The sequence below is a fragment of the Chionomys nivalis genome, chromosome 9 (assembly GCF_950005125.1).
Source record: "Chionomys nivalis chromosome 9, mChiNiv1.1, whole genome shotgun sequence".
Lineage (NCBI taxonomy): Eukaryota > Metazoa > Chordata > Mammalia > Rodentia > Cricetidae > Chionomys > Chionomys nivalis.
The window spans coordinates 21,545,365-21,568,984 of NC_080094.1; the positions used below are offsets into that span (position 1 = coordinate 21,545,365).

Sequence of the window (23,620 nt, forward strand, 5' to 3'; positions counted from 1 at the left end):
TGGCTACTTGAGCAGGTGGGAATCTAGGGAATGAAGCATCCCAGCCGGATGAAGATGAACAAGTCATCTAAGCACAGTGGGACTGTAGAGACCTGAGGGCCCGGAGGGCTGGTGAATCTCAGACGCCCCCCCTTCCCAGGGGTGTTTGGTGCTAAGCGGCTGAAGAAGCTCTTCTCTTCCCTGCCCGCATCTCCGGATTTGTTCTGGATTAGAGAAGACAGTTAGTCTTAAGGAGGCAGAATGACACTAGAGAGGGAAGCGGAGTGGAGTGACCTCTGGACTGTCAGCTTCCACAAGGCAGGGAACCAGGGGCAGGAAAGGACGACGAAAGATCACCCACCGGATAAGCCAAGCAAGATAGGGAGGAATTTAGCAGGTGAGACGAGCAAGGCAAAGCAGATACGTGAGTTACTGCTGCTGGTGGCGCCTTCTCTGGTTGTTGTGTGACCTTCTGGACACAAGGTCACACCAAAGGCTGGGGGATCAAACAAGCTAACAAGGGCTAAGCAGATGGCCCCATCTTTTAGCCTGGGCTATCTCAGGACCATGTAGAAGACCTTGTGGGGTGAACAAGCAGCATCATTGCAGGAATGAAGAGGGGCCACCAAAACATGCCTCTAAGAGCTACAGAGCATGCGGTCAGTTTCTACAAGTGGGGACTTGGTGGGGGTGGGGGCTCACATGGCCAGTTACCCCGGTAGCTTCCTCCAGCGTGGTTTCACAGCCTGAGTCAGGGGACAGGAGCTCTGGGTCTGTGCATCTTTCCTGGTGGGAGGTAGCAGAGGTGCCCTCCCCATAGTGCTGAGTAGCCAGAGGTGTAACAGAAGAAGGTGTGAGTTTGGGGCTGGCCAAGTCCCCAGGGGGCTGGAGTTGAACAAACCCCGAGTCTAGAAGCCTATTTTGCTGATGTTCTACTTCCCCTGGGGAAGCCTCCGAAGGCAGCTCATGTGGAAGGGCCCTCATTTCACCCTGACTGGCTCGGCATGACTCAACTCCATGGGTCTCAAATATCCGAATCTTGTTAGCCACTGAGGTCTTGCTAATATCTTCCTGGGAACCCCTTTGGTCCCCAGCCTGGAGGGAAGTCTCCTTTTGCTTTCCTGAAGGGAACACAAACCCCGGGACTGCAGGGCCCTCAGTTCCTTCAGGGACAACTCTGGGCTTCTTGCTGGCAACTGGAGGTACTTTGCGTTCACCTCGCGTGTCCTTGGACACAGGGCTCTCTTCAGAAAGATGGATATGTTTGCAAATTATGGGGAACTGATCTCCAAAAGGATCCCCGAACTCTGCAGGCTTCCCTGACCCAGGAGAGATTGGGCTTTGAGAAGTGCCCTTCATAGCTGCCAGAACATCAATGTGACCAGAGGAGGCTGGCAGTGGGATGATGGCCTCCCTGTCCTCGGTCATGGGTTCTACAGCCTGAGCGGAATCTGCTCTCTTCTCGATGGGCAGAAAGCTGCTTTGATCTCGCCTGACTGGTTTCCTAACATGAGGAGGAATGGTCCTCAGAAGGGCACAGGCCTGGGCATCTAGGTGCACTCCTCCTCCTCCACCAGGGGGGTGCTTCTTCTGTCTTGCTGGGGAACTTCTCTCAGTCTCTCCTATCCGGTCTATACTGATGTCTTCAGCTGCCCCGGCCATTGGGTAGGTCAGCTCTCCTTCCAGCCTTTGCCGTGCTCCTTCCCAGGCCTCTGCAAAACTCTGCCCCACAGCAGCTCCCTGTAGGTCACCAGGCCTCCCACGGTCCCTGGAGGACCAGGCTTCTTCCTCGGAGGAAGCCATATGGGCTTCATCTTTATTCCAGCTGGAACCTGGGGCAGAACCCCTTGGGGCAGAGGATTTCAGCTCCCAGTGCTCCATGTGCTCCCCTGCCAGCTCCAGCCAGGTCCCATCTCCAGGAGGGGCATGTAGACGCTCTTCTCTGTCCTCTGAGGGTAGAGGGAGAACGTCTTCAGCGTCTTTCTCTCCATAGTTTAGGTAGAAGCTCCTCTCTGCGAAGGAGGTATCCGTTTCATCGCTGGAGTCAGCTCTGGCTTCTGCCTGGGCTGGATCCAACAGGAAAGACTGGAGTCCTCCTCTGTCTGACGTAGGAGAAAGAACTTCTCCCTGCACTCGCCCGGTCCCTGGAGCTGTAGGTCTTCCCCAAGTCTGGAGCCCCTCCAGCCCCTTACTCAGCTCTACTGGGCTCTCTAGCTGACCATCTGAGATGCGGTGGCTCCTGACCTTGGGCTTGGAGCCCTCAGGAAGCTCGTCTGTTGATGTGTAGCCTGCAGCTTGAGCAGTCTCTCGGGTGCCTCCCTTGACACACAGGCCTTCCTCTCTCATTGTCTCAAACTCTCCTGGACTTGCAATCATCTTCCCTGGCTGGTGAGTACTTGCTCTTCCGGCTCCCACTGTTTCTTCTGTGGCCACTTCAACTTTGAACTTGTCCACCAGAATGTCTACCTTGGAGAGTCTACCATCAGCAAGGATCTCAGCGAGGCCTGCCTCACTTCCTTCCCGTTGTGTGGTGGCCACGGTTAGGAGGCCAAGTTCCTCTGGCCTGGTGTATACTCTTTCTACAAATACCCAATGCTCTGAGCCCTGTGTTGCAATCGGAGCAAGAAGAGTTAACATGAAACAGCAGGCACTTGAAAGGATGGCCTCTTCCCTCTGTAAGAAGGGACCAATCTACCCCCAAAGGGTTTGCCACTGCGACTATAGGTTCTAGGAACTGGCCAGGGGCAGAACGGGGTGACAAAGCTATTCCTCATGATCAAAGTTCTTTTTCCCAGTAAGATCCCCAATAAACTGACTGACCTTCTTCAATAACTGGTTTCATCCCAATACAGTGGGGTGGGGTTTTGTGCCTCTCACCCCAGGGACAGAGCTCTACGGGTGGGACCGGCCTCTTCCTCTTGGAACTGAACATTTCCCACTGTTGCAGGGAAAGCGCTTACAAGGGATCTCTGGATACTGAGCCAAAAGAGCTCCAAAGACACCCAGTGTCACCTCCTTTGGAGTGGGGGGAGGAAGGGGAAGGGGCTGAGGTCTAGAGAAGGAAAATGACTTGGTTGTGGCCATTGTTTGCTGATGGCAAAGCCAGGAAAAGAACAGCTGCTTTTTGATGCCTGAACTCTTAACTCACAACCTTGAACATGGGTGCCAACTGGGATCTGATGCCAAGCTGAGGAAAACAGTGAACTGTATATTTCACAGGCCCCAGCCTAAAACATCACTCCTCTACAGGGGCTTCTGGGAAGGAAACAGATCAACAGCAATGATACCAAACAGTCAGCTTAGCACCACTGAAGCAATGGCTAAAACAGTCTGAATGTTCTGGGGATCCACTTAAAAGAAATGATTTTAAGACCGATCCTTGGAGAACGCTAACAAAAACCCATGGAAAGAATAGAAAAGAACTAACCAGATCGTACCACAGAAGACACTATCACAAAGCCAAAGAGACTATCAAGTTTGTCACTATCAAACTTCCCAGAATAGTCCTCTACCTGTCCCCAGCAGCTTAGAGGTACTGATGGGTTTCTCAAATCATTAGTAAAGCCGTAAGAGCTTTGGGATTTTAGTCTTGGGCTCACAGAATACTTTCTCTCCACAAACTCTCATCAGAATCCCATCTGACAAATGCATAATGCAAACACTGAGCAGCCCCGAGGAAGTTGCAGTCCTGCATGGGCTTAAGATCACAGACTTAAGATCTCTCCGTCCTCTGAAGTCACAATGAGGCAGACATGGAAATCAACTTCCAAATCTAGGCCTAGGGAAGGAAAGCCACTCAACCGCCGAGTCACAGAGCCTAGAACCCAATATCTGATTCTGAGTTTTTAAAGTTTAATCTTCCTGCCCTAGCAAAACTGCCTCCACAGCAGGCGCGCCTGACACTTCTCCCTGAAGCAGGAGACCAGAGGCTTACACGACCTTGGGCTTCTTTTCGGGGTGTGACTTGGTGCTGTGTCTGCCACACCCACGAGATCTGAAGGAGCTGGAAGGTTCAAGGAAACACTGCAAATCCTATTCCCAGGTCAGGCAATCTGACCTCATTGACAGAATCTTACCAGGGGGAAAGAGATCAAAGGAAGGGAGGTCCAGACACGGTCTGGCATAGCTTTCTGAGACGTTCCAGGTGTCTGCGCCTGAACTCTCAGAGGGACGTGTTCTGCTGGCCTGCAGAGGTAAGGACCCTTCTCATCTTAGGAAGCAAGTTCTGCCAGCTGCTTCCATTTCAGCTCTTAACATCATCAGCCTAGTGATGATGGTCAAAGTTGGCCAAAGAGGCCCCTCCTGGAATAGTCCCACTCCAATCCCATCTAGCAAACAGGCTAGATGAGCAATGGTGTGTGGGGGAGGAAGCTGGCGCGAACTGGAAAGATTCTAGAGGCAGAAAAGGGAAACACATGGCAATGTTTAGTTATTAGATGCCAGGCAGCACCAACTCTCATCTACATAATTAAATTTACTCCAATTGGCAACTTTGTTTCAGAAGGGGAAAGTAAGGCTCCCATTAAGGGGATTTGCAGATCACGTCGTAGTGAGGGAAGAAACAAGGGTTCTTCTGCTAAAAAACCAGAGTTAAGGACATGGGGGGTGAGCAGGATTTACAAAAAGAAAAGGACAGCTTTGCTGGCACCAGTGTGCTAGTAAAGCCACATCTGGCCCTCGTCACAAGATGGGGCAACATCTGGTTCTTCGGTGCCTTCCTTAGAGTACCTCCTGCTACCTGACGGCACTGCCTCTGCTCCAGCCACAGGAGTAAGACAAGGGGCAGCGCTGCTTCATACCAGACAAGAAGGAACTCCAGAGGGTGGCTCCCCTGACTCTTGGCTCTTCAGGCCCTACCTGGAACTCTGGATTACATTTGGGGTCAGAGGATATCCAGGAAGGGGGTTCTCTTGAATTCACATCCTGGGAGAAGCTGTTGGAAGGGGTGCAGAAGGAAAGTGCTCAATCTGAAGGGTGTCCCTCAGAGAGGCTGCAGAGCAGGTCCATGGCCACCAGGAGGCAAGAGGACGCTCCCAGGCAACCGATCCAAAGGGCAGACTTTGGTCAACCTGAATAAAATTTCATGCCCAGCACTTGGGAGACCAAGGCAGGAGGATCACAAATTTGAGTTCAGTCAGGGTAGCACGGAAAGGCCTCGTGGAAAGAAGAATACGATGGAGGAGGGGAAGGGAACAGGAAGGTAGGAACGAACGACAGAATGACTGGCTGCTCCTGTGGATGAACAGACAAAACATGCTCTTAAGGGCAGCGGGATGGGCGCCACTGATAAAAGGCTCACATCTTGGCTCACTCCCCAAACAGGCATCGTCCTTGTTTCTAAGAGTATCTCCAGGCACTAGGACATCACCATGTCCCTAACTCTGGAATGCTCTGGGCTCCTGTTTCATTGCCCTCAGAGAGAACGCTGATAGGTTTGCTTTCTGTTTTCCACGGGGGAAGACTTTGGGGAGAGCTTTGGTTTGCATTTTCCTTGTGTGGCACTTGCTCACGCCCCTCTGACAGTCACAACACTCACAGAAGCTACACAAGTATTCTCTGCAGAAGGAGAAGGGTCCATGCCATCACGAGCCACACCAACAAACGGGGCAGAGGCTACACAAAGGATGTTTCTCAAGTCAGTTGGTTCCCAACTCAACAGACTATGTAATCCCAGTGTCCGGGTGGGATGGGATATGGGGAGTCCATCCCCAGTATCCACACAGGGCCACAGGAAACCCCAAGAATCCTTGACCTTCTGCTCCTCTGGACTCAGAAACAAAGAACTCCTCACTTAGAAGGATGTTTAGGGGAAGAAGGTATCATTTTTGCCTTACTGGAGACTCAGACAAATGTTTCAGATGGGGTTAGATAGCTGGGAACAGGGGAAGGATCAATACCATGTCCTAACGAGCCACCCATAGACTACAGCAGGCTTTTAAACAGAACCAAGACCTCAGGGCAGGACACACTCAAGCCTAGGGTTAGAGCCTGCCTCCAGAGAGGCTCATATCTTTGTCCCCTTTGAGATAGAGGTGACCAGTTATGTTTTCTGGGTATAGCTATGATCCTGCCCTTCCTGGTAAGCAACAGATGACGGAGGGGCTGGCCCTCCATGGATCCCTGGGATGAGGACACGACATTTATAGTACGGGACAACATGGACCACCCCTGTTCTCTTCTCCATGGCAGAGTCTGGCCTATTCCCCTCACCCTAGGGAAAGGGTTTCCTTAAGATTCCGGAGGGCGGACAGGGATGGGCTGGAGGCCTGGGAGGAAGGGGTGTGGGGAAGTGAAGACAGTAACCTCAGGAGATGCTGCGAGGCTTTTCTGAGTGAACACTTCCAAGCCTGCTGCTGTTCCAGGTACCAAGTCCTGCTGAGAAGAGTCCTGGGTCCTCTGGGCCTGCAGGGGAGGCCCAGGGCCGGAGGAGAGGGAGAGACGGAGAAAGGAAAAGAGAGAGAGAGAGCAGGAGAGAAGAGACACACAGAGTCTGTAAATAGTCCAGCTTTGGAGGCCCCACATTGTCTTGTTAGTTCACAGATTCAGTCAGGAAGGAGCCACTCTGAGGGAGGAGACAGAGGGAGAGTTGTGGTTGGCTGTGAGGCAGTCCTGTGGCCTTTGGCCAGTCTCTCGTGCCCAATAACACTCAAGAGTCTGGGATCCTAGCATTCAGATTCTGACTTCAAGCCAGCCGGAGGTGTCATGGGCTTAGACTATGGTTTGACCCTGGGGTCACAGTCATATCTTTTGAGAAGCTGAAAAGATGCCACAATTAGTAAAGTTCTTAAACAGGCATGAGGATTTGGGATCAGATCCCCAGCACCTGTGAAAACAGTCAGGTGAGCACACGTATGTAATCCCAACTCAGGGGAGGTGGAGACAGGCAGTGAACTCAGGCTCAGTGAGAGGCTTTGTCTCAAAAAATAAAGTGGAGAGGCTGGTACTCAGTGGGTGAAAGTGCCCATTGCCAAGCCTGAAAACCCAGGTTCAATCCCCAGGACCCACATGGAGGAAGGAGAGACTCTCAAAAGTTGTCCTCTGACCTCCATACACACAACACACATATCGCATACATCATACACAATGCACACACAGATACACACATAGACACAGACACATACACACATAAATAAAAATATAATAAAGAAATAAAGAATGACTGAGGAAGATACCCAGTGCCAATCTCTGACCCCCACATGAATGCACACACACATACATGTGTACTGCACGTGTGCACACACCCACACGAACACATATACACCTACACCACCCACACATAATTGTCTTTCAAACTAAAACCTAGGCTTGCCTAATGGGAATTGCTCAAGTTCCTGCTGCTTTCCCCTTGGGTGGGGCACACATGCTTTGAGACGGCTCCGGGAGTTCTGGGCAGTGTGCTCCCACAGGGTCCTCCACAGAGCCATTAGGCCAGGGATTCTAATCACCTTCAGCAGTGGTCCCATAACCGTCAACACTTCCTAGGGGACAACGAGCTTCCATCTTTGCTGTTTCAGTTAGGTTTGCCAATGACCTCCCAATGGAATGACATTCTGGTCCCCCTTTCAGATGGCCTATGCAAAGAGGTTCACAGAGGTGACATCACTCACCCAAGGACAGAGTCAAGTCCTTGTCTATGGCTCCTTCCAATTTTGCCAATCTTCAAGAACCCATAAATGCTAAGTGGCATAAAGGAAAGTTCTAAATGGTTCATAACTCCAGCGTAGTTGGCAGGAGTGGCGACTGCAGTTTTCAGGGCTAAGGAGGTGGTGGCTGGAACAGCTTCCATCTAATAAGGTCCCTAGCCAGCAGTTCCAGCTGTCACCAGCAGGTGGGGCACAACCACAATTCCAGGTCCTAGCTCACCAGCATTCATCCGCAGGTCCTTTCTCTGGTGACATCTCACCCTTCAGGAGGTTTCTACATCACAGTTCAATTGGACCCAGGCCAAGATCTGGCCATCTCAGGACTGTGAAAGGTCACTCTGGCCAAGTCTCTCCCTAGGGAATGAGGGGTCGAGAGGAGAGTGCTGTGGACCAGCTCACTACATCACAGCCATGGCCCAGTCTAAGGGTTTGGCTGTGCTGGCACCACAGAAGCTCTCAGAGGCCTGCCCAACCTCCAGCCTGGGGCTGTGTGCATGCTGGGTAACCACAACAGCTGATCCATACATGTGTAGATGACACTATCGTGTCACAGTGTTTAAGTGTGCCCCCTCTGTTCATAGGTGCAGAGATTTATCTTCTCTCTAGGGTACCAGCCTTCCAGGCCCCCAAAGCATCCCTAACTGCTGGACTTTGGCAGCTATGGAATTCCAGCCACCTCAAGAGGTTATACCTCACAAAGGAAACCCTCTGCTATTTGGTGGACTCAGACTATGGCGAGGACCAGTTCGATCAACACTCTACAGATTCAATCATGGCTGCATCACCAACATCCAAAGCACTAGAGAGAAAGCACATTCACTACTGACTATTTCTGGTCTGCGTGTGATTTGGTCTTCCCTCAAGCAGGCTGCGAATTACCAGCAAACAACACTGGGAAACACAAGCACAGCTATCACGCTGAGTCACTCCGTCTCTCTGGGTCTCAGTAACACGAGGTCTTAGAACAGAGAGGGTTCCTAGCGTCCTGCCAGCTTTGATTTAAAGATCTACAAGGCTGGGCGGTGGTGGCGCACACCTTTAATCCCAGCACTTGGGAGGCAGAGGCAGGCGGATCTCTGTGAGTTCGAGACCAGCCTGGTCTACAAGAGTTAGTTCCAGGACAGGCTCCAAAACCACAGAGAAACCCTGTCTCGAAAAACAAAACAAAACAAAACAAAAAGATCTACAAGGCTGAGTCCTGGGACTCCATAAGGAACGCCACGTAGCTCCTACCAGACAGCATGGTGGCCGTGTGGTCCCTCTCCAGGCATTATCTCGGCTGACCCTTATAACATCACTATAAACATCTCCACCTAACAGGGCCTAGGGGAGATGAGGCAACAAGCCCAGAGTCCTCCAGCTCCCCAATGGAACCAGGAGACTAAGTTTAGACGGCAATCCATCTGGTGACCAGTGAGCGGCAGCTAAAGAGAGAAGACACCTACACTGGAACTGGGGTAAATTCTGCCAAGACTCAGAAATTGCTAAAAATAATTGGAGCTTGGGAGTACCAATACAGGATTTTCCCAAATCATATTTCAGCTGAGAAAATACCCTCAGAGTGTTTCAGTGTTTCCACCCTGGAGGGCAGGACACATGGGGCTCTTTTGGGGAAAGCCTTGGGAGTAGTCTGGTTTGTGTAGAGGATTGACCGCTTTGATGAAGTGAGAATCCTTCCAGCAAGGACCACAATCTACCGTACGGTCAGATGCTCCAAAGGAGCTGGCTCTTGGGTAATGCTTCCCGGAATCTTAAAGTTGAGTAGGAAGGAGACTTGCCTAGGACACTTGTTTAAAAGGCTGGGCCCAGGGCTCTCCTGCTTCAGCTGCTTCAGGGGGTCCCCCATGGGGTCTCAGAACCTGTCTTTCTAACAAGCACACTTTCCCTATTTTTCTTTGCTTGTCTAAAGGGGAATACACTAAGATACCAGGAGTTTTTAAAGTTTTTTAAGATGGTCCCTAGGATCCAGCGGTTAGTGGATTTGACCCTCTCAACCTAACTTGCCTCCCCATCCCACCAGCCTACAGCAGCAACAGGTACAGATTTGTTTGGAGGATGAAGGTAAATATAGTCTTAACCCTTTACCCCTACCCTGTGCCTTTTAATACAATGTCCAGGTTTTAGCAGGATACCTACCTCACTGCCCTTCTCAGGGGTGCCCTTCGGGGAGGGGGAGGCGGGCGACGAGGGCAGCCTGCGCTCCCGCTCCCAATCTCGATCCCGGTGGATCAGTTTGCTGTTGGGCTCCTTCAGGGTCCTCTTGAGCTCATTGATGCTGGCCTGGTGCTTCAACAAGACATCCTCTGGCTTGTCCAAGAACTGGGCACGGGGGAGAGGGGAGAGGCATAAGATGAACGGCGCTGAGCAGGCAAAGACAGCACAGGAAAAATAGCACCCTGCCCTCCACCATCCCATCCTAACGCTGTCATCCTTACAACAACCCAAGGAGCCAAGGGAGCAAGGATGATGAACTCCAAGAGATGCACTAACCAGGGCAGGGGCACATGGGTGACAAAGAGGACAAGCTAATGAAGTCACCTCTCTTCTCCCCTGCCTTACCCTAGTACGTTCAACTCCATTCAACCCTCAAGTCTGGATGAGTTCTCATCGTGTTCTGAGCCCAGATGGAGTCAGACACATAGATGACTTTTTCCTGTTTACGATCCAGGCACAGCAGGCAGCATGTACCAAGGTGAGAAGTCCCTGGTGTGTTCACTGAGCTGCACAGGCTGTCTGGCTGGATTCCCAGAACCCTCTGAATCCTGTCTCCTACCGCTCCTCAAGACTTGGACCACTGTACTTAATAGTATGTTCTGTCTAGGCTTTTTTCGGGCCCCATCCAACTGCTCAGGCCGCGTGGAAGCCAGGGTTAAAGAGATGACTAAGTTGGGTTGTCCAGAAAAATGGGACCTGTTCCCTTACTCGGGGCCAGGGAAAGACTAGGCAGCCTTCTCTACCATAGGCCACTGCCTTCTCCATCACAGAACCTCCCAGATACCATCTGCCCTGACTCTCTAAAAGTAGACAGTCATATGCTGTCAGGGAGACCAGGATGCTGGGATGGAAGTGAAGCTGGTGTGGGTAAGAAATTAGAGATGGGGGAGAGGAGATGAGCTTCGCGGCCTGGCACAGAATGGGTCAGGTAGAGCTGGAGTCCCGGGTGTGTCCCTGGTTAATCTATGACACCTGAGTCCATGCCAGTGTTACAGACGGAGAGGTCTGCTTGGGCCCAGTGAGGATGAGCCACAGAGAACTCCCAGTGCTGGTCTTCTGCCTGCTTCTGGGAGAGGAAGAGTGGGCTGGCAGCCTGAAGACTCGCTGCAAGGCTCGAGGACCATCTGGAAGATAAGCTTGCCCTAGACAGGGCTAGACTCTTCCCCTAGGCTCGGCTCTGGCAGCTAAGAATCACTGTAGTTGCTCCCAAAACTTCTCAGGAAGAAAGCCAATCCCATGGAGGCTTCTGCTTTCTCCCCAGACATCTGATCAGGCCTCAGGCCTCCCTCCCAGGCTAAGCTGACCATAGCCTGTGTCTATCTAAGAGGTCAAGTGGGTTTGCACAGGGGGTAAGACCAAGCATCAATGGTGAGTAGGTCTTAACCTAGGATGATCCCAAATGGGCCTGCTGGCCCTGAGGTGAACTGTGCTCCCAGAAGCTGGAAAGCAGTTGGGTCCTGGGATCCCTAGAGGTTAAAGGCCTTGAAGAAACCGAGGGGTGAGTGCCAAGGCCTGGCACAAGAACGAGGCAGGTATAGCTGGAGTCACAGGCAGTGTGCATGCCCTGTGGTGCAGATGGGAGCAGGGCCCAAAGAGCCTTTCTAAGACCCAAAGTCAGCATGGGAGCTGGGCTGAAGCCCAGATCTCAGGACGCCATGGCTGACCCAGACTGTGGCCTGCTCTCAGCGGCCCAAGATCAAACAGATCAAGATCAAGAGAGACCTGGACACTGTGAGGGGGATGAAGTGGGGGCAGGAGGCAGAAGCTGATATAATCATTGAATAGGAAGATGAGAGAAGAGAAGGGGAGGAAGTGTCCGGGGACAGTAGGGCAGGGGGACTGGAGTCTGAGCAGATGCAGATGTGACCTGATGGCTCCTTCTTCCCCACACAGGCTCCACCCTCACTCACATCTGGTGTCAAGAGAAGCAAAGAACACAGATGAGATGGAGGTGTGGTCAAACAGGGGAAGGGGAGGGTGGGAGTGGAATGAGGAGCTACATGGAAGCACACATGTGGGCTGGGGCATGAGGGGGAGGTAACCGTAGGTCAACAGGTCCAGCGAAGAGTGACACTGGGTGGAGAGGCAGGGCACATGGATGAGACTAGACCTGACCTGGGAGCTGAAGGGTGAGTGCTGTGACCAGAGAGGAAGGAAATGGAGGAGAGGGTGTGGACGTTGGTCAGAATGAAGCTGAAGCTGAGGTGGTGCCAGGGACATGAGCTTGGGACAGAGTGACATGTGGTAAATGAACTAGGGATCTAAATGGCTGTCAAGGGAGGGATGAGTCCATGCAGTACCTCCTGCTTGTGTCTTGGCGTGGTTTCCTGCTCCGGCTGGTAGGATAAGGCAGGAGGGAAAGGAACCAGCAAGGTCAGTAGAATAAACAGATTAGCCTGGTCCAGCAAGGTTGCCCTGTGCACTCACACCCAATCCCACCATGCAGTGCAGGCCAGGAAAGTGACTAAGGTAATAGGTAACAAGGTAGTCAGAGGAAGGTGTGGGGTAGGAAGCAGGTAGATATCCCAGGACGGCAAAGGAGGGGCCAGGGGACTAGAGTCTAAGTGGGTAGAGCCATATTCATAGGCTGGTGTGTGTCCGGGGTTTCCTGCTGCTTCTAACAGTGAGGATGTGAATAGGGGGGCCTGTGTTCACACTGCAGGCCTGCATGGCAGACAAGGACTACTCAGCAATGCCAAAGAAGCCACGCCTGGCCCGTGTGTGGCCAAACCTGTGCATGTGAACATGCTATCATCGTGTCTGTGCATGAGTCTAAGGCTGGGGTGTGGAGGTGTGAAAGTGAATGGCTACCCGTGAGGCTGGGCTGTGTGTGCCTGTAGGAGCGTGTCCATACACACCCTGGGGATGCGGGTGTCCATAGAGTGGGGGGGGGCTGCAGGAAAGGACACACTTCACACCGAGGCCTTTGGTGACCTGGCCATGCACAGGGAAGAGAGGAGACATGGAGCCAGACCACAATTAAAGGGGGTACAAGGAGTAAGTAAGGGGGGGGCATAAGTTTCCCAGGAAACTTCCCTGCGACCCAGGGAAGCTGGACAAAAAGGGGACAGCATGCCCACTTCCAACCCCAACCCTACTCTGCATGTCCAGGTGTGGGGCATGGCCCAAGGCCAAGTTTCTGTCCATGGTGTGCCCTGCAGCAAGGGTGCTTGTATACAATTAGGACGCTGAGGGTCAAGGCTAAGTCTAGGCCTCAGCCCACTATCCAGGTCCCCTGGGAACAGGATACATGGCAACCCAGTGGGCTCCTACCTTCAGCTCCTTGATCTTGGTGGGGGTCCTGACCTCTCCTTCTTCGGCCTCTGACCGCCGTCCCCCCGACTCCGCATCATCTTCCCGCTTGTCACCGTCGGGCCCCACGTCGTGATTCTCGCTGACTGAGGCGGGGCGGGAGAACTCCGCTAAAGTGGGCAGACGTGGCCAGGTGACTGTGAGAGGCGGTCCCCACGCCAGCCACTGCCCAGTCTTCTCCACCGCAGCCCTGCTCACCCTGGCCCACGGTTGGAGAGTCACAAAACTGTGTCCCACCCAGCTGTGAGCTCCTTCCTGCAGCACCCGAGTCTCAACTCCAACCCTTCCTGGCTGGGTGACAGTGAAAAAGTCACACGACCTCTCTGGGCCTCGGTTCCTCATCATTAAATGGTGTCTACGCCAGAAAGATGAGGAAAGGACCCAGTACGTTGGAGAGTGAGCCTTCCATCCACGCTGGCCCAGCAAACATAAACATTGCTGTTTGGGTTGTGGTCCTTAGGCAACTCCCGGTATGTCATTATCTAGCAATGATCAGGGATCCAGAGACCAGCTTTTACAAGCGGCTGCAGAAGTTTACAAATGGTTTGCTTTCTCTGTGAATTAATAAGAATTCAAAGGGATTCCTGTAAAGTTCATCTCTCTTGCCGCAATTCTTAAATATTTTTCTGAACAGAAGAAGTGTGGGTTTAGAGACTGCACCAGGTCAACCCAAAACGTTGCAGACTGAGCCTTAGTAATAAAAAGGCTGCAAAAACTCATCATGACGACAACCAGAACATACATATAACCCTTCGCGTTGGCAGCCATTAAAAAGAGATGCCAACTTGCCTTTCATTTTAGGGCTATTTCCTCTGCAAAGTGCCCATTGCTGCACACTGCCTGGCTTGACCTACATTGTTATGTGTTGTGGGCTAGCCTGGGAATTACATTTGACAGAGTATAACTGATGCTTCAAAAGGAGAAGGTCCCAGAGGTGTCCTTTCAGGATGTCAATACATGAAACCTGGCCTTTAGGGTTAGAGTCCAGGCTTCTGCTCTCCCAGCAAGTCCCCAGCTCCGGCTAACGTTTGTCACCATCTCTCCTCCAGTCTAGGTTTCACTTGGCTCTGGTGTTAGAGTGGCACCTATAGGGAACAGCCAGGGCCAGACCAGACCCTCTTTCCTTCATGTAAACCACACGATGTTACTCTGCTGGCAGAATGTCAACCTGTGCACTGTTGAGCTTCTTGGGCAAAAGCCCAGAAAATCAGATGGCAGAACCTGGGGCCCCACAAGGTCACAACCCAGAGAAGTACTGGCGTATACGGCACATCCCTGTGAGACAGAGCTGGCCTGGCACTGCCCAGGAGCAGCGGGGCTTCTAGGACTGCCATGTCTGGTGCAAACGGCCTGGGGAGAACCTGCTGCAGCTGCCACATTCGTTCGCAGACCCTGCCTTGTTCTCCCACCTTGCTTCCCCTAACGACCACCGTCATCCCAGCTCCAGTCTGGGCCATACCTCCATCAAGGCTGCGGGACATGGTGTATCGCTTGCTGGAGGAACGTTCAAAGAAGGGTGCAGGTCGGTCGATGAGGGCACTGGCTTGGCGGGTCTGTGCCTGGGTCCTCCCACTGTACCGGAACTTGGAGCCCATCACCAGAAAGCCCTTGGGTGGGGGCTCTGGGGACACCAGCCTAGAACAGAGTGGTGGGGATGACAGAGAGGGATCAGGCTGGCGTTACCAGCCCAGAGTCAGACCCCAGCAGGCTTCTCACTCCAGTGTCCCACCACCTACAATTCTTCACAGTCCAGGAAGGGGAGACTTGGGGAAGGTGGGCTTGCTGTGCTAATTGCTCTTCTGCTCCCCTGACCCCTCACAGCCTTTCTCATCCCTCTCAGAGCACCCAGGGGCAACTCACCGGAAGAACGTGTGGTGCTCAATGCAGACCTTCCACAGCCGCTTGGCTGAGCGGTGGTTGGGGAGCTTGAAGCCGATGGTGCTCTCAAACTGCTCATACTGGGAAGCCAAGAAGTGGGGGTTAGAGATGAGGCCTGGGCCATACTCACCACCAGCCCAGCTCACCTACTCACCCTCTCCTCACACAGCTATAACTTTAGCCTGTTCATGCATGTAAACTGGGTGGACTGAGTCCTTTCCTATGACAGGTTCAGTGCTAAGCACTGGAGACATGGGAGAGATCAACACACAGATTCTAGGGAATAAGAGGTCTCAAAATAATTCAGTAGGACGGGGGAGATGGCTCAGTGGTGAAATGTCTGCCTCACAAGCATGAGGACCTGAGTTCAAATCCCCAGAGCTTACATGAAAGGCCAGATGGTGTGGCAGGTCACCTGGAATTGCAGCCCCAGAAGGATGGAGGACCCCAGAGAAATCTGGCTAGCTAGACTAGACATACGGGTCAGCTCCGGGTTTGCCTGAGAGGCCCTGCCTGCCTCACTGAATAAGGTAGAAGAATGATTGAGGATGAGCGAGATTCCCAACATCAAACTCACACCTATACTCATGTGCAGATCACACACACACATACACTCATGTACGACCACATACATACACTCATGTACACACCACACACATTCATATACATATTACATACACACCCATACATGCATTCATATATACACCACATTCTACACATACACACTCATGTACATACCACACACATTCATATACACACCATACACACACTGATATACACACTCATACTACACACCATATACACATGTACAAACACACACACTAATGTATACACCACACATACACGCATATACCACCACACACCATATAAGCATGTACATACCACACAATACATACACACTCATGTACAACCACATAAACACTAACATACACACCACACACCATATACACACACTCATGGACACACCATATATACATTGATACACACACTCAGGTACACACCACAGACACTCAGTACACCTACCCCCACTCATCTATACACCACGCATACACTCATATACAACCACACACACTCATGAATACAGACACATACTCACTGCAACACATACACACACATGAGGAAAAAGAAGTAAAATAAATAAGACCGTCACAGATACAGGTAAGTGCTAATGGGGATGAAGGACCAGCTGGGTAGGCTTGGGTGGAAATGTCAGAGAAAACACTGCCCTCCATAGGCATGAGTTCTGTCCTGAGACTGGAAGGACAGGGTCGTGCTAGAGTTGGGATCCACAATGTCCCCGAAGGCGAAGGTGTTAAACACTTCATCCCCAGCGTGGTGCATTCGGAAGGTAATGGAAGCCTTTAAAAGGTAGGGCCTCCTGGGAGTTTTTAGGACACTGGTGTGTACCCTCAAATGCCAGTGTCTTTGTATTCCTTAATTACTCTATGCCTTGAACACTGCATGGCCACTCAGCCCCTACATGCCCTCCTGCCTCAGTGTGCAACCTCTCCATGAGTCCAAAGCCATGGGGCTAATCAACATGGACTAAGCCTCCCAAACTGTGAGTCAAATCAAGTCTTTCCCTGCTATGGCAGATTATATCAGGTGTTTTGTTCCAGTGACAGAGGCTGATGTGTGTGCAGGAGATGCCAGCAGTTGGTGGAGAAAGAGGCAGGGAGGTCAATCAAAGGGACCATGTAGAGATACAGGTGACAGACAGTAGCTGGCACAGTGGTGAGAAGGGCCAGGTGGGTGGTGGGCGTGCGTGCCTCTGTGTACATATCATGTGATATCATGAGCTTGTGCGTGTCTTGGTGTACGGACACAGTGGACTCCCGCACATGGGCTCATCTGTGTGTGCAGACATGTATTGACTTTGGTGTAGCCTGAATCCATGTGGTTGTCATTTTATTTTTGATCATGAAGTATATGTCTGAGTATACATGTTTACATGCAGACATGTTGCTTGAAAGCATACATCCAGGGCCTGCAAAATGGCTCAGCAGATTACCTGAGTTTGATTCCCAGGACCAATATGGTGGAATAAGAAAACTGACTACAGCAAAATGTCCACAGGACCTGACCTCTAGCTTCCACGTGTGTACCACAGCACATATGCACAGCTGTGTGTGTGTGCACATACACACAAACTAATAAAATAAACAATATGTAAAGCCACATGTCCAGGGTGTATAGTCTACATAGAGAGGCAGGGTGGAGGAAGATCCACCTTTCATGAACCCCAGAGCCTTGTGTATGTTTCCTGGGTAGGAAAAACCCAGGCCAGCTGCTGTGGTCTGCTCTATTAGGTTCAGTCAACCTCCCAGTAGTGTGGGGGGTGGTCATTTGAATGTAACTGGCACCCATAATTTCATAGGGAGTGGCACTACTAGGAGGTGTGGCTTTGTTGGAGTTGGTATAGCCCTGTTGGAGGGGCAGGCTTTGAGGATTCCTATGCCCAGGATAACACCAAGTGCATCAGTCAGCTTCCTGTGGCCTGCATATCCAGTTATAGCCAGCACTGTGCCTGCCCGCATACCCCATGAACCTCTGAAGCTGTAAATTGCTACAATTAAATGTTTTCCTTTATAAGAGTTGCCATGGTCATGGTGTCTCTTCACAGCGATAGAAACCCTGACTCAGACAGGGAGGTGAGTGAGGAGAGTGGATCTGGGGCTGGACGCACCTCCCCAGGCCGGATCTTGATGTAGAAGTTACTCCTCTTGTAGGAGATCTTGAGAATCTTGGGCCAGGCAAAGCGGTTGATTCTCAGGCGGTCCCGGTAGATGAGCAGGCCGTTGGCACAGACGCCTAGCATGATATCGATGCCCTCAGAGTCCTGTGCAAGGAGAGCACAGAATGGGAACTGGGAGCCAGGCAGGGGCAGCCCTGCCACCACCCTGCTCCACTTGTAACAAGCTCCAGGGGGAGGGGGGGAGGTTGGAGTTTCTCGACTGAGACCCCCACAGGCACCTGGACATTCGCCTCCCACTTAGCACCGATCCATCACTCACTTCTTTGGGCACTTGCTCTGTCAATCACTCAGTCACTCAACAAACACTTAGGAACATAAGCATGGCAGGCCATGTGCCACACACCACTGTGACAGAAACAAGCTAAGGCCTCTGTCTCTCAGATGCACCCAAGCAAGTGTGGCACAAACTACTACGTTTGTGAGGAGACTGAATCCAAGGGGGAGATGAGAAAGGTCGGAGAGAATAAAAGGTTATTAACTTTGAGAAAGAACCGCAAAGGTTCCAAGATGGAAGCAAAACTGTCCAGACACTAGCTCGGGAGGGGCTCTAGTTCCCCAGGAACCACCTAAGATGAGGCCTTAATGGGACTTAGTGGTACCTTAGCGTGGTGCAAATCAACCCCATACATGGAAAGCTTCTTAGCGTTCTCCAGGAAGTGGATCTCTGCCTCTCCTGGAGTCATGCCCCTGAGGAAAGAAAAGATGGTTGTGGGATGTGGCAAAGGCCCAGGCTGAGTCCAGCCAGCTCTAAGTATCACCACCAGAACTGGCCATGCCAGAAAGGTGGGCCTCAGGACCTCTCCTCTGCCCTCAGGACAGGCTGAGCGCCCCTCTACTTCAGTCCACCAAGCCCGTCTTCTGTAACTCAGGTCATCTAATGTCTTGTTTTGTCCAGGCAGCAGACAAGGACTAGCTTGGGAGTTAGGATTTTTGTCTCAGTTCCCACCAATTAAGAAGATGGCAGGCATGGCATCCTCCTCTTATGTCTGGTGGCCACGACTGCTTGTCTCCTCCTTAGCGGGACTCCACTGCAGCCAGTACAAACCCAGCAAAGCTGATGTGCAAGTCTCCGCGAGCATTTGTTTGCCATCTTTGGCCCAGCACCCCTCACACTTAGCAGGCTCAGCCCCGTATATGAACCCATCACATGACCACGATCCTCCTCTCTAGGTCCAGCCCACCGCACACAACCCTCCCCACTCCCTCCGGGCACAGGAATGAGATAATGTCGCTGGAGCCCTTCCCACAGGCGCAGCACCGTATCCTTTAGAATGTACTTTCACATCAGGTTCCCATAACAACCTTGAGCTTAAACCACAGCACTTCCAGCTGCAAAGGACCCTGCAGATGATTTTGATCCAGGGGTAGGTAGTGTTCTCTGCAGAGCAGGCACTGAGGAATGGCAGGGGACCGTATTCCCATGGCTGCAATGGCTTAGGGGTGCTATGGGTATTCAATATCCGCAGCCCAAAGAAGCATAAGATCCTGCCTGTATGATGAATTCTGCTGTCCCAAGTACCAGCGGCTGAGCAACACTCATCACCCCAGCCTGTGTATTTATAGGTGAAAACGGGGCTTTCAGAGGTTCAGCAACTAGCCCCCAATCACACATCTGGCCAATTATCGTCTAACTCCAGAACAAAGTATTCAATCAACAACTCAACAAATATGCAATCAACAGCTCAACAAAGTATGCAATCAACAACACAAATACCCCAATTGATGGATAGCAACACTCAGCCCACATGTGACGTGGCTTTAATATTTGCTGTGTGTCCTCCTTAATAACCCCACGGGACATGTTGACCAGCATCACGCAGAATAGATGACCATGCCATAGCGCAGGGAAGTAATATGACCTGTCAACATTCCCTGGTTAGAAAGAGGCACAGTCAGGTTTGGCATTTGCATTTAAATTTTGGATTTTTTTTTTTTTTTTTTTTTGCCAAAACCGCTGTATCAGTACCCTTCCCCATAAGCATGCCACCATTATTATAACTGAGTAACAGAAAAACTGATCCCCAGAGGTTCAGGACAGGGAATTTTATCCACACAGGAACTCAAGACGTTGAGATCCAAGTGGTCACTTACGATCACGCAGATGGTCCCAGTTATTCCCACCTCATGGGAAGGACCTGTTCCCAGGCACCTTGTGCTAGGAGCAGGCCAAGTGGCATATGTAAGACACAGCATTCAGAGCCTAGCCCTGAGAGGACAGCAGCAGCCAGCAGGGTGCCCGGCGCACTTACCTGTATGTCTTGTGCAGCTCCATGATCCGCTCCTCCAGCTCCCGGGTCTGATTCGGGGCGAAGCGGAGCTCACTGACATAGTTGCCCATGTGTTCCTCTGCATCGTAGTCACCCAGCTCAGCCTGCACGGCATAGGAGCCCAGCAGGGCATGCGTGACAAAGGAGCAGGGCAGCCGGCCTGTGATGATGTCTGCCCTCAGCTGCAGGCACAGGTAATACCTAGAGACAGGGAAAGAGGTGGGCATGGGTCTACACCTCCAAGTGATCCAGACCCCGACAGCTTAGCTACGGGAAGCGAACAAAATCAGCTATGTGAAAAATGGCACCCGTAGACACTGGCATTCGTTGCTGGTGAGTGGGTGTGTCCTGTGAACAGATTTTAAGACATGCCATGGGACTTGAAGCATTTTTGTTCATTTCTGAATTTGAGAAATTTTTTTTTTCTACTCTAGGAGAATTTCTGAGATTTATAATTCATTTCCAAACTCAGTAGGACTACTACTGGTTCAGCCCTTGTGGGGGGGGAAATGACTTGTGATTTTATTTGTTTTTGTCAACTGGTTTGTTTTGTGTACATGTGCATATACGTGTGTGCAAGAACATATATACTGACACAGTGCTTATGGAAGTCAGAGAGCAAGTTTTTGGTTTTGGCCATTGTTTTCTTTTTTTTGTTTTTTCAAGACAGGGTTTTTCTGTGTAGTCATGGCCATTCTGGAACTCTCTCTGTAGACCAGGTTGGCCTTGTACTCACAGAGATCTACCTGCCTCTGCCTCCCAAGTGCTGTGATTAAAGGCGTGCACCACTACTGTTTGGCCAGATAATAATTTTTTATGAGTTATTTATTTTATTGTATGTGAACAAGTGTTCTGCTGGTATGTATGTATGTATGTACATTGTGCATGCCTGGTGCCCATGGGGATCTGAAGAGGACATCAGATCCCTTGACACTGGAGTTATGGAGCCGCCACGTGGGTACTGTGACTGAACCTGGGTTCTCTGCAAGATCAGCAAGTACTCCTAGCCACGGAGCATCTCTCCAGCCCCAAAAGGCAATCTTGATTGTTGATCCCTGCCTACCACCTTGCTTTAGGCAGGGTCTTTGTTGTTGTTGTTGTTGTTGTTGTTGTTGTTGTTGTTGTTCTCTGATGCTGTATATACCAAGAGAGCTGGCCCTGGAGCTTCTGAGGCTTCTCCTGCCTCTACTTCCTCTGCGTAGCAGCATTACCACATCTGTCCTTTTACATGGGTGCTATGGAATATTCTTTTATACTGTGTGAAGATATATCACTCAGATTGGTTTAATAAAAAGCTGAACAGTCAATACTTAGGCAGGATTTTCAGGGCAGAGAGGATGCTGGGAAGAAGATGGCAGAGATATGAAGAGTCACCAGTCAGAGAGGAAGCAGCATGAACAATACAGAGTAAAGGTAATAAAGCCACAAGACAAAGAGTAGACTGGTAAAAATGGTTTAAGTTGTAAGAGCTAGTAACAAGCCTCAGCTGTCAGCCGAGCTTTCATAATTAATAATAAGTCTCCATGCCTGACTATCATGTAGTTTTAACTATGAAATCTAATATGTTCTGGGTCTTCTTTCTCACAGGGTACCACTGTGTAACTCACAGTAACCCTCCCACTTCAGCCTCCCAAGTGATGGGATGACAGGTACACAGGACCACACCTTTTCTGCAGTGCTGGGGATGGAACCCAGGGCTTCCTACACATCAGGCAAGCACTCTGCCAGCTGAGCTGCATCCCCAACCCTGCAAGTTAATAAGTTCTCAGATGGAAAAAGAAGAAAAGAAAGAAACTTTAGAGATGTGTCTGAGTTTCCTCTTGGTGGTATTCCCAGCTCCCTCTGCAAAGCCACCAGCTAGTCACATGGTATTCTAGACATTTCTCCTCCACAAACACACAGAAATATATATGGCTTTAATTTATGGGTGTTTTCATATGCAAATAATATCAAATGCTCCATCTGATTCTAGAGCTTTCTTTGTCACAGCCAGTGACATAATTTAAGAAATGTCTCCGTGTCAGCAATCCACCCCATATACACTTTAACTTTTGTGCCTGATCCCACAAGATGGCCCTGCTTATCAGAGCTTTTCCCCAGCGGTTTTCAGGTTTTTCTACATTGATTCGTTGTTAGCATGTGTGTGCGCACGTGTCAGGAGGAAAGGAAGCGTGTACAGGTTACAGAACGTGCAGAGGTCAGAGGACAACTTTGGGAGTAGATTTCCTTCTACCAATTGGGTCCTGGGGATCAAGCTGAGGTCATCAGACTTGGTGGCAAATACTTTTACCCGTGGAACCATCTTGCTGGCCCCCTCCCCAAACCTTCTTCTGCCTCCAGCCCTAATTGAATTTTAAGAACCAGACTGGTCTGAGGAAGCATTTCCAGGCACCAGGCTGTGGCTTTTTGCAGCTTACATTCACGGTTGGAGGCTTTGACCATTTAAGTCACTGGCCACCACGTCTGCAGCCACTGTTCACTTGAAGTAAGGCCCCTGCCTTGGTTCACCGGCAGCCAGGGCTCTCTCCTTGTCCTTTTCTGCACGCTTTGCCAATGTTTTCCTAACTGCCCAAGTCTCTTTCCTAAAAATGACTTCGACTTAGAATTTTTAGCGCTCTGTGACATTTCAAAGTCAGAACCAAAGCCCGGGCAATGGTCACAGCAGCCTCGGTGTGTGCTGGGGTTCAGGCGCCACTGCCGCTCACACATCACCGGAGTCCAGCATGGGCCTATGACATTTTGTTCAAGAGTCTAAAAATTTAAAAATCATTGCCAGCGCTCCAGCCAATCTTTCATTTCAATAAATTTGTCATTCTGACTGGTTTATTTTGGGCCTCACTATTTTTGACTAAATCAGCTGCTCTTACGACCCTACCTTCTGGAGCCATCTGTGCTGGACAGGGCTACCCTTCCCCCTGGTGTCTCTGGAAGCCCAAGACCCAGGCTCTGACACAGAGAAGACACTCTCTAGTGGCTGTGTTGGCCTAAAGCTCTGGACTGGGATATGGCTGCTGTCACCTTGGCCCCAAGCAGACCTCAGGGCTTAGAGAGGGGTTAATGAAGCCAAGGCCTGGGACCTGCTCTCTTGCAGGAACGTCTGTCATCTCTCCCAAGGCCAGAGGCAGCATCTTGAACTTGGTATATTGCTTAGTCAATGGGTATCAGGCATTAAAAATGGACCTGATATCCAAGGCTGGTTGTATAGGCCTATAGCTTCACACTAAGAAGGCTGGGGCAGGAGGGTCAGAAGTTCAAAGCCAGCCCAGGAAAATTAATGAGACTGTCTCAAAATTTCTTAAAAAGTGGAGCTGGGAAGATGGCTCAGTGGTTAAGAGCACATACTGCTTTTCCATAAGACTTGTGTTTTGTTCCCACAGCCCAGCAGAGTGGTTCACAACTGCTTGAAACACTAGCTCCAGGAGGTCTGAAACCCGCTTCTGGCCGCTACACACAAGGCGTACCTTCACACAGACATGTACACATAAATAAAAATAAATATTAAAATTTCTAAATAAAAGAGGGGTGGAGATACCGCTTATGCAGAGGGCTTATCTAGCACTCACAAGGCCCTA

At 50.9% G+C, this 23,620-nt stretch overlaps 1 protein-coding gene across 17 annotated transcripts in view; it reads right to left on the reverse strand.

Annotated features, from left to right (window-relative positions):
- The window catches only part of Epb41l1 (erythrocyte membrane protein band 4.1 like 1), a 123,457-nt gene that overhangs the window by 18,376 nt on the left and 81,461 nt on the right, over positions 1-23,620 (reverse strand). For 7 of the 17 annotated variants that reach the window (XM_057780454.1, XM_057780453.1, XM_057780450.1 and 4 more), the window contains 11 exons: positions 20,031-20,249; positions 18,381-18,468; positions 17,713-17,865; positions 15,009-15,106; positions 14,608-14,783; positions 13,110-13,258; positions 12,137-12,172; positions 9,759-9,941; positions 6,283-6,381; positions 682-2,583; positions 93-203 (listed from right to left, as the gene is read on the reverse strand). In XM_057780454.1, coding sequence (XP_057636437.1) covers positions 93-203; positions 682-2,583; positions 6,283-6,381; positions 9,759-9,941; positions 12,137-12,172; positions 13,110-13,258; positions 14,608-14,783; positions 15,009-15,106; positions 17,713-17,865; positions 18,381-18,468; positions 20,031-20,249 — 3,214 coding nt within the window. The remainder of the gene's footprint in view (positions 1-92; positions 204-681; positions 2,584-6,282; positions 6,382-9,758; positions 9,942-12,136; positions 12,173-13,109; positions 13,259-14,607; positions 14,784-15,008; positions 15,107-17,712; positions 17,866-18,380; positions 18,469-20,030; positions 20,250-23,620) is intronic. The other 10 variants (XM_057780465.1, XM_057780464.1, XM_057780461.1 and 7 more) reach the window with 7 other exon arrangements.